Source organism: Phalaenopsis equestris, unplaced genomic scaffold (assembly GCF_001263595.1).
Source record: "Phalaenopsis equestris unplaced genomic scaffold, ASM126359v1 Scaffold218760, whole genome shotgun sequence".
Taxonomy (NCBI): domain Eukaryota; kingdom Viridiplantae; phylum Streptophyta; class Magnoliopsida; order Asparagales; family Orchidaceae; genus Phalaenopsis; species Phalaenopsis equestris.
Window position 1 is genome coordinate 191,868 of NW_018237177.1, and position 12,947 is coordinate 204,814.

Consider the following 12,947-nt stretch of genomic DNA (forward strand, 5'->3'; position numbering starts at 1 on the left):
TGCGTTAATATGACTAGAATCATTTTTTTTTATCCATGTTATATTTGTCCAGTCAAAGTAAATCACAAAATTTTCTTATGTTGAGAAAGAAGAACGGATTGATTTAGGATATACACTTGATAATAAATGATAACAAGATTTTTTTTTTTTAATTGAAAATAAAAAAAAAAAATGAAAAGAAAAGGGTGATCCAGAAACGAACCTGCAACTGTGTAGAGATTTTAGTTGGAAGTCCTTAGACGCGGTGATCCCGTGGTCGCTTTTCCGGCTAACTTTAATCACGAGTGTTTCGCTGAGCGGGAGAAAGGAGCTCGTTCGCAGCCTCGAGTTGGAAAGGAGAGCGGCGAGCGGAGGAATGGGATCGAGAGCAGCGTCGGGCAGCTGTTTTGTCGCGCGCGAGAGGAAGGAGCGCAGCAGATGCTTCGATCGGGAGCTCCGATCGAGTCACAGAGAGGAGCGGGCGAGGCGAGTGCGGGTCTTCAGCGCGAGGAGGAGGAGATCGCGCGAGGAAGAGGCGAGCGGAGCTTGGATTTCAGGAATCGGGCGAGAGAAGGAAGAGGCGCAGTGCAGAGAGGGGGAGAAGGTAAGCGGGAATCTGTCGAGCGCAGAGGGAGAGCGGGAGTGGGAGCCAACCGAAGAGGAAAAAGGGGCGAATTGAACTGTATAGCCAAAAATTCCAGAGCCGTTACGTGAAGCATTAACGTGGAATTGAATGATTTCCTTCCAGGCAGTCAACTTAAATGGAAAAGCTTAATGGGAGATTAAATGATAAATTTAAAATTTAAAATTTGAAATTCAAAATCTTATAAGCTGAGTCAAGAAGCCTGTGTTCAGCCCATATCCAACCCAAGACAAACTCGAAATGAACCTGGGTTGAGCCCGGGCCCACGCCCGCTATCGTGCATCGATTTCCGTGCCATATGTGCGCGTGTGTAACCCTAGAAATATGGGTGTCCCTCTTAGCTAAAGTCGACGTTCTGGACGCGTCGACGCGGTCCGTTTCGTCATCCGAGGTCGTTCAGGCGAGTTTGCCGGCGGACGAGTCAAATCAAGTCAAAGTCGTGTGTGGTGCAGTGACTGTGTGAATTACAACATTCGCGAGTAATCGAGTCACAAAGGGTTCACCTAAGGCTGTTTGATCCTATAGGAACTCATTTTCAGGCCCTCTGCATATTGGTCCTTAGCCCTTGCAACTAGAAGTTGAGTGCTTGGAACCACTCATACGAGTTCTTCACAAAAATGAGTCAAGAAGTGGCTTGAAGTTCTACGTGAGGTTGGCTCATTTGCTAGTCCGCTAGGATGGTCAATAAGAACTCCTAAAGCTAGATCCTAGGTTCTAAGAGTAGGAGACTAAGACCTCACTAAAAATGAGGTCAACAAGGACTAGCACGCATACAAAGGAATAAGGATTCTATCATGATAGTAAATAGTTTTTCCAAGATGACGCACTTCATCCCCTGCCACTGAATGTTAGATACATCTCATATTGCTGATTTGTACTTCCGTGAAATCGTTCGGCTTCACAACATTCCAGGGCCATTACTTCCGATCGATTAAATTCTTGAACCACTTTTTGGCGAACCCTATAGAGCAAATTAGGTACTAAACTCCAATTTAGCTCTGCAACACATCCTCAAACAGATGGGCAAACCAAAGTAGTTAATAGAAGTCTTGGGAATCTTCTTCACTGCTTCGTTGGGAAAAATATCAAATAATGAGATCTCATTTTTGTTCAAGCCGAATTTGCTTATAATAGATCAACAAGCAAGATCACAAAACACACACCATTCGACATCGTGTATGACCGCAAACTGAATATGCCTCTTGAATTGGTTCCACTTCTTCCCCCAGTAGATATCAACGAGAATGCAACAAAACATGCTTACTAAATTCAACAACTCCACAAGAAAGTTGGGGAAACAATCTCTAAACAAAGGCATAACAATCAAGCACAGTTTAACAAATCTAGAGAATAAGTAACATTTAAAGAAGGAGACTTCATGTGGATCTGCCTTAAGAAAGAACGATTTCCTATAGGTTTTTACAACAAACTCAAGCCCAGCGCCGATGAACCTTTCTGCATTTTAAAAAAGTTGAACGCTAACGCATAGAAAATTGACCTATCAGGCAACTCCAAAATTTCAGCCACATTCACTGTCGCAATTAAATATTAGCAGTATTTTAAAGTGATGTTAAAGATTTAAGTGTTACACAAGTAAATGTAAAAAGTAAGAGTTAGATGTCTATAGACATTCGATTTGTGTAGTATGCATGCAAATTCTCCTAAACATTATCCATTAGAAGATGAATTTCACTTGTGAAGAAAGCAAGCTCAAATATATGTTTAAGTATGACAAGGTCAATAATGATAGGGACAAACATGAGCTTCAAAGTGAGGCAAACATGAGTTACAATGAACAACAAGATTTTCTAAAACCCTTACTAAAAATAAAGTATAAAGCAAAGTAACAATAATCATTTAAAATTTTAATTAACTTGACTGTTTAAAAAAAAATGTAAAATTACCACTCTCTACTAGACTTGTTCATTGAGCGGGCAACCCGACGGGCTTGCTATAAGTCGGTTAGAATGGGCGGGGTTGACTATGGAAAAATTAAAATTTTGTGGTCCTAACCCGACATTAGCCCACTTTGACTTTGTCAATGCCTGAATGAGCCCGACCAACGTCAAGCTCAACCCACTAAATGGCCCAATCTCATAAATATATTTTGCAATTGTAAAATTTTGAGGCGATTAATTTCCTAATCCTTTCTCTTCTTTACCTAGTCATAAATTTTTATTTTTATATTAATACCAACCAAATCTTTTATATCACATAAAAATTATCACTTTTAATTTTTTTTTAAATGAAATACAACTTTCATGTATATATGAGATGACAAATATGTAAAAATTGAAAATCGGGTGTTAGATATGTAATTAAATATAAATTGTTGAGTAGTATGTATATAAATCATTTTTTTTAAGTATTTTACTCAACTCCTTTGTATTTACATATCGAGATATTCTCAGTTTAAAATCTTATGTATTTTGTGTCTATACATTTGCTATTAAATTCACTTAAACGTATAAAAAAAATTGTACATATAAAATCAAGTTAAAACTCTTGTCGCACATCTGTTCATATATCAAACATTTATATTACATAAATTTTTTGATATTTTAAATCAACAACATGGTTCAAGAGAAAATGTAAAAAAAATTTATAATTTATTAATTTTTTATATAAAAAAATAGTTTTCTTTTAAAGATCATGGTGGCCTGCGGGCTGGGACAACCCATTTAGTGGGCGGGCTTGGCTATGAAATTATAAAAAGAATTCGGGCTCAAGCCCGACCCGAGTCCGCTTTGACTAGTCAAAGTCTGAATAAGCCCAGGCCATGCCAAACCCGGCCCGCCCAACGCCCAGGTCTTCTCGACACTTGCTTTGTAGGTGTTGTTCGAAGGAAAGTGGAGTAGGTGTCGTTCGAAGGGAAGTCTCATCACCCACGAGTCTTAATCAAGGGTTATCCCCACGTTTCTTCACTCCAAGAAAGAAACCAAGAGCAGAGAGCAAGAGCAGAGGTACGAGAACAAAGGAGAGGGAAGGGAAGGAAAGAGAAAGCTAGATCGAGAGGGTTACCAAGCGACTTCGATGAAGTCGTGCAAGGCGTGACCGAAGGGAAGGAAAAACGAGTGGCTCAAGCAAGCCTTCCTTGTACGTCTTCGACAAACTATGAGCAAGAGGGGATCTCGTGCTCTAACCAAATGAAAAAAAAAAAGAATAAGTGCTTGCGACTTCCCCCTTGTTGTGTGGAGTTTTTCGTCAGGCACCCAGACGAGTGATTGCGAGCTTTGGGAGCAAGAAGCGGTTTGCAAAAAACTATTCTTGCATATGAGAGATGCTCGGCTTGCAAGAAACTTTCTAGCGTGCAGGAGATGCTCGACTGACCGAGCGACATCTCCTACAAACGTATAGAGCCTTTCATGCTTTTGTGCTATGGATACAAGGAAACGACTCAACAGCAAGAGTAAGGGACATTTAACATCTTTAGGTAAGAAATGTTAAACTTAGAGTTTCTATTTAATCATTTGTTTATTATATTTTTGCTAAAAAAAATTGAGTCATAGTTAATTTGATGGAAAATTCAAAAAACTAACTCAAATTTCCGAATTTTATAAATATATGTTAGGGCTCCGATTTGGAAGTTGAAACAAAGAATAGAAATGTCAAGTATGATGCTCGATTTAAATACTTAAGTGTTATTTTTCTAATTAAATTGTATTAAACCAAAGCTAAAATTTAAGAACCCTACATTTAAAAGCCTAAAAAGTTGCTCCTAATTAAGGGTGTAACGAGTCAAGCCAAGCTCGAGCTACCCTCAACTTGATTTTGAGCTTAATTACTTTTATCAAGTACCAGCTCGAGCTTGAACTTAGATCTATTAGTTCAAGCCGGCTCTCGAGCTAGCTTGTTTATTATAAAAGAGAGAAAATGATATTAATTTAAGCTAGCTTTATAATACAATGACAAATATAAATGAATAATTAAGAGATAAATAATAAAAAATCACCTAATCTACAATATAAAATATTACTTTTTAAATAATTTTAATACTTTAAGATAAAGTCTTGAAATTTAATATATTTTAAGTATATTTTAAACTGATATATTTTTTAAAAGAGCCGGCTCACCAATAACGAGTGAAGTCGAGGTTGGCTTGAGCTTGGCTTGTTAGCTCATCAAGCTAAGTTCACGAGCAACTTATCGAACCGAGCTCGAGCTAGCTCACGAGACAGCTTGACTCACATAAACCCCTACTCCTAATTCAAGCATGCAAGAAAAAAAAAATTAGTTAATTGATTTAATTGTGCTATATTAACTGCAACAATATATATTTTCATATAAAATAAAAAATAGATAAGTAATTAGATAAATTGCAAAAAAATTTATCTAAATAATAATAATAATAAAATAGTAAAATTAGTATTAGCATGAAACAATATAAAAAATGAATAGAGGCTAATCAAAGTTAATGTGTTATACGTACAACAAATAATTAAGTTGGCCTGAGGAAGTGACATATAACTGTGTTGAATAGATGAGTAAATATGTTTTTATTTTATAGTAGTTCTTTTCATTTCTGAAATAAATTGCAAATTTTTCACTCTTTCAATATTTTACTTTCAAAATGTAAATTTCATGCTTTTCATATGTTTAATTGTTTAAAGCCAATATTAAATAACAGAAAGAAATGAAATATCATACATGCAATAAAACCAAAATAAATAAAAGAAACAATAAAACTGATTTCTTTACCTTCTTCTTCCTACTGCTTACTATTTTTTTACAAAATATTTTTAAAATGTGAATTATTATAATTTAGAGATATTTTCTCACGGAATAGCTTAACATATACCTCTAGTTGCTAATATTTTTTCAGGAAAACTTTCTTTAAAATAGATGGATCCTAACTATGTGTACAAACGTCAAGGAGCCCAGAGAGATATGTACAATATTCTAATTTTTACTTTGCTACTAGCTAAAAAATTTTTAAATTTGAACAAATTGTTGTAAATTAGAGCTTTATGAAATAGAATGACTCTTTTTATTTTAGATGCTTTTGTTTAAGAAATAAAAATATTAGATAATTCTTCCTCTATTCGACCGTTCGTTCCCACCTTAATATTCCAAAATCTTGGGCCGAGTTGTGACAAATAAGCTTTAAGTGTCTATTTATAACTTAACTTATTTATAGAAGTCATGCCAATCAAAATATAAATACTAAGAGAAGTTGGGAATTAGATGAATCCTAAAAACTATGTGTATAAACGTCAAGGAGCCCAGAGAGAAATGTTCTAGTTTTTACTTTGCTACTAGCTGTAAAATTTTTAAATTTGAACAAATTGTTGTAAATTAGAGTTTTGTGAAATAGAATGACTCTTTTTATTTTAGATGCTTTTGTTTAAGAAATAAAAATGTTAGATAGTTCTTCCTCTATCCGACCGTTCATTCCCACCTTAATATTCCAAAATCTCGAGCCGAGTTGTGACAAATAAGCTTTAAGGGTCAATTTATAACCTAACCTATTTATAGAAGCCATGCCAATCAAAATATAAATACTAAGAGAAGTTGGGAATTTATCATGCAAAAAATGAAATACAACACAAACAACATGATCGAAATGAAAGAAGAAAATGTCAAAAGCTAATCAGTATACATGATCACAAGACAATGCAAGTATATAGTAATGATGACATCACAATACAGCCCTAGAAACTAATGCACACAAATGCATGAGAGGAACTAATGCACCTTAATAATAAAGCATAAGATTTTCAAGATATGTTCTGCATTTCAAACAGCATGACAGGTAAAATTTAAGAAAAAAAATGCATAAGAGAAAATATTGGTGTTTTCAGGTAGCTAACTTCAGCGATGTTCCTTCCATTTCCACCATAGTTAAACACCACCTTTTACTAGGATTAAGATTACAGTTCTGTAGAAGGTATTTAACTAGAAAGGAACATCTGTAAGATAAGCTAGATAAGCTAAATGTTTTGCAAATTCACAAATATTTCAAAAACGTATGTGCACTGATATCCATCATAATAACTTCTTGCTGTAAACTGACTTACTCGCATAAACCTGCCGTCTGAGTGTAAGTTTTCAATAATTCATTTAATTCATTATATTTGATGTCAGCATTACTAGATGGCTCTGAAAGAAAAGCAGCTTGCAGAAACTTCAAGGTTGCCTGGAAGTAGAGAGCAATACCTTCAAGTTCTTGTCCTAAATTCTGTGTAAATGTTCAAAATTTGATAAATTGTTATCATGCAGAAGAAGATAATGGCTTTCCTTCAATAAGAATTAAGTTTAACAGATATATTGCAGGAATCAAGCTAACCTTCATACGGTCTGCTGCATGTTTCAATTCTTTGGCCTCTTTCATGGCCACAAGAGCAGCATTGGAGGCTACACATTTTCTCATAGGGGGCTGATCAGAAGGCTCTTCAGCCTTTTCACGCCTAAAATTACCATTTCGTGCAACGTTCTTACCATCAGAAGCCTTTTCCAGTTTATCCAATTCCAGCAAACCATTAACTGTTTCACCAGTAGGACACACTTCGAACCCTTTTGCTTTTGTGCTTGACATCAAATCAAGACATTGATTTGGTGTGCCTTGCATGCCATTCCTCAAAGAATGAAGTTCTTCTTCTTCAGAAAAAATATTTGATAACTTCATCTTACCTTCTTTATTGAATTCACATTGAAATGTTTTGTTCCTATTCTTGAAGCATAATCTCTTACCTGACTCAGATATCACAGTCCCGTCTTCGCAATGTCTACTAGCAATATCATCAGCATTCCCAGCGGCTTCATTAAATTTGCCAAGATTTTTGAATGGGTTCAAAGGATCGGTATCATATGTACCGTGATGATCAAAGAAGGATGGCACAGAATTTACCACATTGATTCCAACAGCTTCACTTTCGGCTTTACCACAATCTAGGATGGATGATGCCTTAATAGGATCACCACAAACCCCATCCAACGGACTCAAAACCATAGATTTACAACCTGGAGATCTTCCTACTGATGTTCCCTGGATAAAACAACTGCTTTCCTTTTTTCTTGAGCCTTGGCTCATCTTGCCATTGACCTCTCCACTGAAGCATCTATTTGATCTTTCAATGGCAGATGCCCCTAAATTATTAGCATAAGTCTTACCAACTGAATTTCCTATTTGAGAAAGCTTATCAGAACTACAAGCCTTTAAAGGAGATGAAAAAACAAAATACAGAGGAGAGCTTGAACAAGACAATTTTAAGGAATTCAAGTTACCTTCGGCTGAAGCGTGTACGGCAGCAACTTGGTTATCCACCTTGTCATCGATAAACAGTTTCCCAGTTCTACAAGTCCTTTTGGTTTTATCATGTGACTTACCACTTGCACTGGTTATTTTGCTTGTGCTATAAGCCTCTGTTGCAGAGTTTGATGTATTAAACTTATTTTCCTTCTTTTTCACACTTCTGCTATCTTCCCCAAGCATGACCCCCTTTTCACCCAGATGCCGGCTTCTCATTGCAGTTTGATTATTCTGGATTTCATGCCACTCTCTTGCTTTTCTCTTCTTAACAGGAATTAAAGAGTTATCAGAAAGTTCAGAATCTATTAGACCTGCTTGTTTAAATTTTCTGCCTGCATGAACCCCGACATGTGCCTTCATGGTCCCATTTAGTGAGGAACAACTACCTTTCAACTCCCTCACAGAGTTACTTAAAAATTTATCTCCAAGCTCCCCCATTTGCTTCCAAGTCAAATCAACAGCAGAGGAACTATTAGCCAAGTATGGCATTACTTTTGGCGTTAAATCAGAGCTTATTTTGCTATCCTTATTGAGAAGATGGAAGCCATCGGGATGGATTGTCTTCTTTGGCCCAGAAATATCTGAATTGATCAATCCCTTCCCTATCAATTTCGAATCCTTGCTCTGCCTAGTGCCAACTGGAAAGAAATTAAAATGACTATAATGAAAAATAAAAAAATAACACATTTTTCCAGCATTTCTTTCCTAAGTTTATTGGAAAGGAACATCAGATAAAAGCCAACAAGCACAAGCAAAGCTAAAATGGTTTTCCTAGCTATACCAGACCTCCATTTGAAGAACATTGAAGACTTTTCCTCTTCGCCTTGAGGTGTACGTTTTGTGTTTCCATGGAAGCATCACTCAGCCTTCTTATATAATTGCAGTTCGTGTCATTTATCGAGCCCATCTGACAGCTTGCTTGATTTACTGCATTAAGATTTATTAGAAGACATTCAATAATTATTAGCAGAACAGACGATCCAAACATGATCTGAATGATCAGGTGCTATGACTGATATTTCATTACATGCATTATCTTCAAAATATCAAGCATAAAAATTACTTTAATGAGATTAATACCATGAAGAGAAGCTGAAGATGCTGATGGAGCAGAGTGGTCGGGAATAGCATTGCTCTCAAGGAGGGATTCATGGCATTGTGGATTCATGAACTTCGTTGTTTCATCTTCACTAATGAGACAATGGTTCATTCCAACAGGCCTAAAAATTAGTTGACCGGAAGATTAGTAATGCTGAACAAATATAATGATAGTAGTTGTAAGAACATACTTTAATAATTTTTAGCATATAAATAAAGATTACGCAAAAATATTCTGAATTCAATCGAATGAAACATGGAGCAATAACTCACAGCCAAACTTGCATACTGCACGTCCACTTGTTTGGGAGATCATCAGGATTTGTCCCACTTGGTAAAAGGCGCCATTTTTCACATCTATCACAGCAGGCCCAATTATCCTTAATTACAATAGGAACAGCTGCAACAGCAGCATCTGTGCATGTTTGTATAGGTGCTTCATTACTCGACGAAAAAGCTGACTTTTTATCTACGGATCTCACCCTAGACTTTTTCTTCACTATATTAATATCATTTATCCTGTTCTTAGCAATTAAAGGTTGCATTTTACCAAGCACTACCTCATCCTTTCCTTCCCAAGCAACCTCTCTTTGTGAATGTTTGAGATCTTCATGCAGTGATTCCTTCATTGATTTCAGTTGTTTGGACTTGATTTCAACACCCTCTTTTGAATGTAATTTCTTTTCATCTTTTCCTGGCAAAAAACAAAGAGAAACTGTAGTTTTTTTTGGGAGATCAGTTAGTGAAGTAGCATTTGAAGCGTTAACTTTCAACTTTCGTTTGACTTCAGAAAGTTCATCTGCCTTTTTTGCATCATCCAGCTTAGTTCCAATAATGTGATCTTCGTAAACTTTAGGCCCATCAAATTCCATGTCATTTTCAGGTTTGTCCATGCGTTCTTTCAGCAAGCAAGAAAGATCAGTGTTCCCACAAATCATGTTCTTCTTGGAAGGCTCTCCCCTAGTCAAATTTACTCTAGGGCTAGGCTGCACTTTACAAGAAAACGCTCTCTCTTTTAAACCAGCAACGCCACCACCTTCCATGCTTCTTTCTGAGTCAAATGAGTTCCTATTGCCTAGCCTCTGGATATTGTTGTCATTCGGCAAAATCCTACGTGATTCAGTCTGCTCATCAAATGTCTTCTTAGTGCCTATGGCCGAGTCTTCCTGAGTTTTAGAAACAACTTTTCTGACCAATATTTTAGATTCAGCGGTCCTAGAATCTAACAAAAGAGGGATGCTAGAGGTTTGAAAGGTGAGATCTTGCCCTTCCACTGTTTCAACATCCACTTTTTTCTCAAAAACCTTATCATTATTTAGCTCAGATTTAAACCCTCCAATTTGGGTGTTTTCATGAAGAATCTTCAAGGCAATATCTTTGCTGTCCTGGGAGCTTCGTAGTGGTGAATTCAACTGACCTGAAATAGAGATTACCTCAGAAATGCTCTTACCAAGAAGATCCCCTCTGTGATTTCCATTGATGTCTTCCCCTTCATTTGCCAAACTCAGCAAATTTTCTTGCAGGGGGGAAAGAAAGCAATCTTCTGCAATGGGAAAGTCTGTCATCATCTGCTTCATTGCACATAAAAACAATAACGCATTAGAAAGCATTTCCCAAATTTTCCAAAGGAACATCTATGCTGGGACATTACCTGGAGGATGGCCTGTTGAGACACATTGGTAACACCATCTTCAAAAATACCCTCGATTCCTTCGGGACTGTCCTCTGAGGATGAGGACGGTGAGAGCTCAAGACCCAGGCCACTGTAGATAGCAGAATTATTTTGGTCTGAGATGTTATTTGGTCCAACTTTTATGCGAACCTTCAAGGAATTCCGGATAGAACCTTTGGTTCCTTTATTAATTAAATCATTATCTTCTACAGGATTTCTAGTTGTAGATACAGTTGTGGAAGCATCCTTTCTGGCTGAGCCTTCCAAATCCAAATCCTTGATTAAAACAGGACAATTTTTTGCAGTAGGTGCATTGTTTTGAATTGATACGTTATTAGATGCACCCTGTAAGTGTGGATCTATAATTATTATATTTTGATTCAAAAGTTTATCCTTTTAAGATAATAAAAATAATTTCCTTCATATTTAAATGGTATTTCCATCTTATTTAGAAGCAAGTACCTTGCATGATAAACCATTAGGAGATTTGACGACAGTGTGACTGGTATCCTTTGGTGGGCTTCTAAGCTGAGATAAGATGGAAGGAGAACGCTTGTAAGTAGGTAAGAATGAACCATAATCACCAAATTTTGCCCCTGAAATCAGTTATAAAAAAAATCACCATTAATGATCATGTCATAAACAGCTCAGGAGATAATTTCAACAAAGCAATCCGTACCAAAGTTCTCCACAGAAACTCCATCTTCAAATTCTCTCTGAACATGCCCCAAGACATGCTGGAGTTTGACATCCTGCCATAAAGTCCACAGAAACTCTACTCATACAGCTAAACAAGGAATATCAAGTAAACCAAAAGGATCTCTGATTGACATATTTATGGCTTTATACATGGATATATATAATAAGGCCTCTTTTGTTGATGTTGTGTTGTTAAGCCATTCTCTGTCAGATTTTGCCAAAGTAGCTAAAAAATATTACCAAATGAAGCATGTTATTTGAAGTCAAGAAACCTTTGATTAAACCAATAACACACTTTCTGCAAGATGTTTCTAATAATTCCAAATACAAAACCCTATAATTGTAATCATCTCTTGATGATCAGGATCATTATAGTTTTGAGAGTTCAAAAAATGAAAAATAAAATGAAGACAAAGAAATTTGCCTAAGATATATGAAATCGACGGGTTCACAGGCCTCGCATCGCGTATAAAAGATTAGCTCGTATCCAAGAAGAAAATCGAACAAAAATAAAAAATAAATTACAGCAATTTAATTTCCTTTTTCTCGAAAAGATATCAAAAATGTTCAAACAGGAAACACACTTTCATTTCAAGTTTAAAATTTTGGAAAAAAAAAAAAAGCAATGCACTGCAGCAATGCACTGCCTAATGTCAATTAATGTCAATTCATTTATCGCCCGAATCAAAAGCAGTAAATGAATACAACAACGAACAATCCTGACGCCACCCTTCCAAATTTTCATCCACCTCGCTACCATCCACAGCAATCTCAGACAAAATAGAACAGAAATAAACAACAAATCTTCTTCAACACCACAAATGTACACGAACAAATACACGTCAATGCCAATGCATACATTCTGCAAAACTAAAACCCCCTTCAAGAGAGGGAATGAGATAATCATCTTACAATATAGAAAAGGTCGACATCGGGATCGATGCATCCATCCTCCTCCTTCACCAAACACGCCTCACCCCCTCCCCGCTCGCACTCCTTCATCTCCCGTCCTCCCACTCCTCCAGACCCAAACCCTAGCCCCTTCATTCCATCATTTCCTACCCTCCCCGGCGGCATCGAACCTCACACTCTCCCATCTCCCGCCACCGCCGATGCAGTTAAGTTCGCCGGTTCCTTTTCCCGGCGGGCCGTATTCGAATCTTTCCCAACAGAAATTTCCCTTCTTTTTCGTCTCCGACGGACCCAGAAATAAAAATAATAATAATAATTTATTTAAGAAAGTTTTATTTAATAATTTTTTATTTTCCTTTCGAGATAATCCCGTCCGTTCAAATGCACACAATCTGGGACCGAGATGGCGTAGCGATCGTCATCATTGCACGATCGGATGTGGACAGGTAGCTGCCCGGAAAAGCCGGGCATGTTTCGTTGCCGCGGAATTGTCGAGATGCCCGGCGAGAACCACTGCCCGGCAGTTGGAGGCGTGGTGGATTTGTATGATAAATTTTAGGCTTATTATATATATTTGGAAAGTATTGGGATAAGCATATAGAAATTTTTGGCTCGAATTATCTTGCGCTCCATAAATAAATAAATAAATAAATATATATATATTTCTCAGGCTTGAAGAATTTCTTTTAAAAATT

General features: G+C 36.7%; 1 protein-coding gene across 6 annotated transcripts in view; it reads right to left on the reverse strand.

Moving 5' to 3' along the window:
• Nucleotides 1–12,561, reverse strand: part of LOC110037325 — a 40,009-nt gene extending 27,448 nt beyond the window's left edge. For 3 of the 6 annotated variants that reach the window (XM_020741942.1, XM_020741941.1, XM_020741940.1), the window contains exons 1-10: nt 12,253–12,560; nt 11,321–11,393; nt 11,104–11,237; nt 10,621–10,986; nt 9,243–10,537; nt 8,952–9,091; nt 8,658–8,798; nt 7,847–8,509; nt 6,909–7,744; nt 6,640–6,800 (exon numbers count right to left, since the gene is read on the reverse strand). In XM_020741942.1, the coding sequence (XP_020597601.1) occupies nt 6,640–6,800; nt 6,909–7,744; nt 7,847–8,509; nt 8,658–8,798; nt 8,952–9,091; nt 9,243–10,537; nt 10,621–10,986; nt 11,104–11,237; nt 11,321–11,393; nt 12,253–12,417 (3,974 nt within the window). In that variant the 5' untranslated portion in view covers nt 12,418–12,560. Of the gene's footprint in view, nt 1–4,730; nt 4,825–6,639; nt 6,801–6,908; nt 7,745–7,846; nt 8,510–8,657; nt 8,799–8,951; nt 9,092–9,242; nt 10,538–10,620; nt 10,987–11,103; nt 11,238–11,320; nt 11,394–12,252 lie in introns of those variants that run through there. The other 3 variants (XM_020741943.1, XM_020741946.1, XM_020741945.1) reach the window with 3 other exon arrangements.
• Between the last annotated feature and the right edge of the window lie 386 nt (nt 12,562–12,947).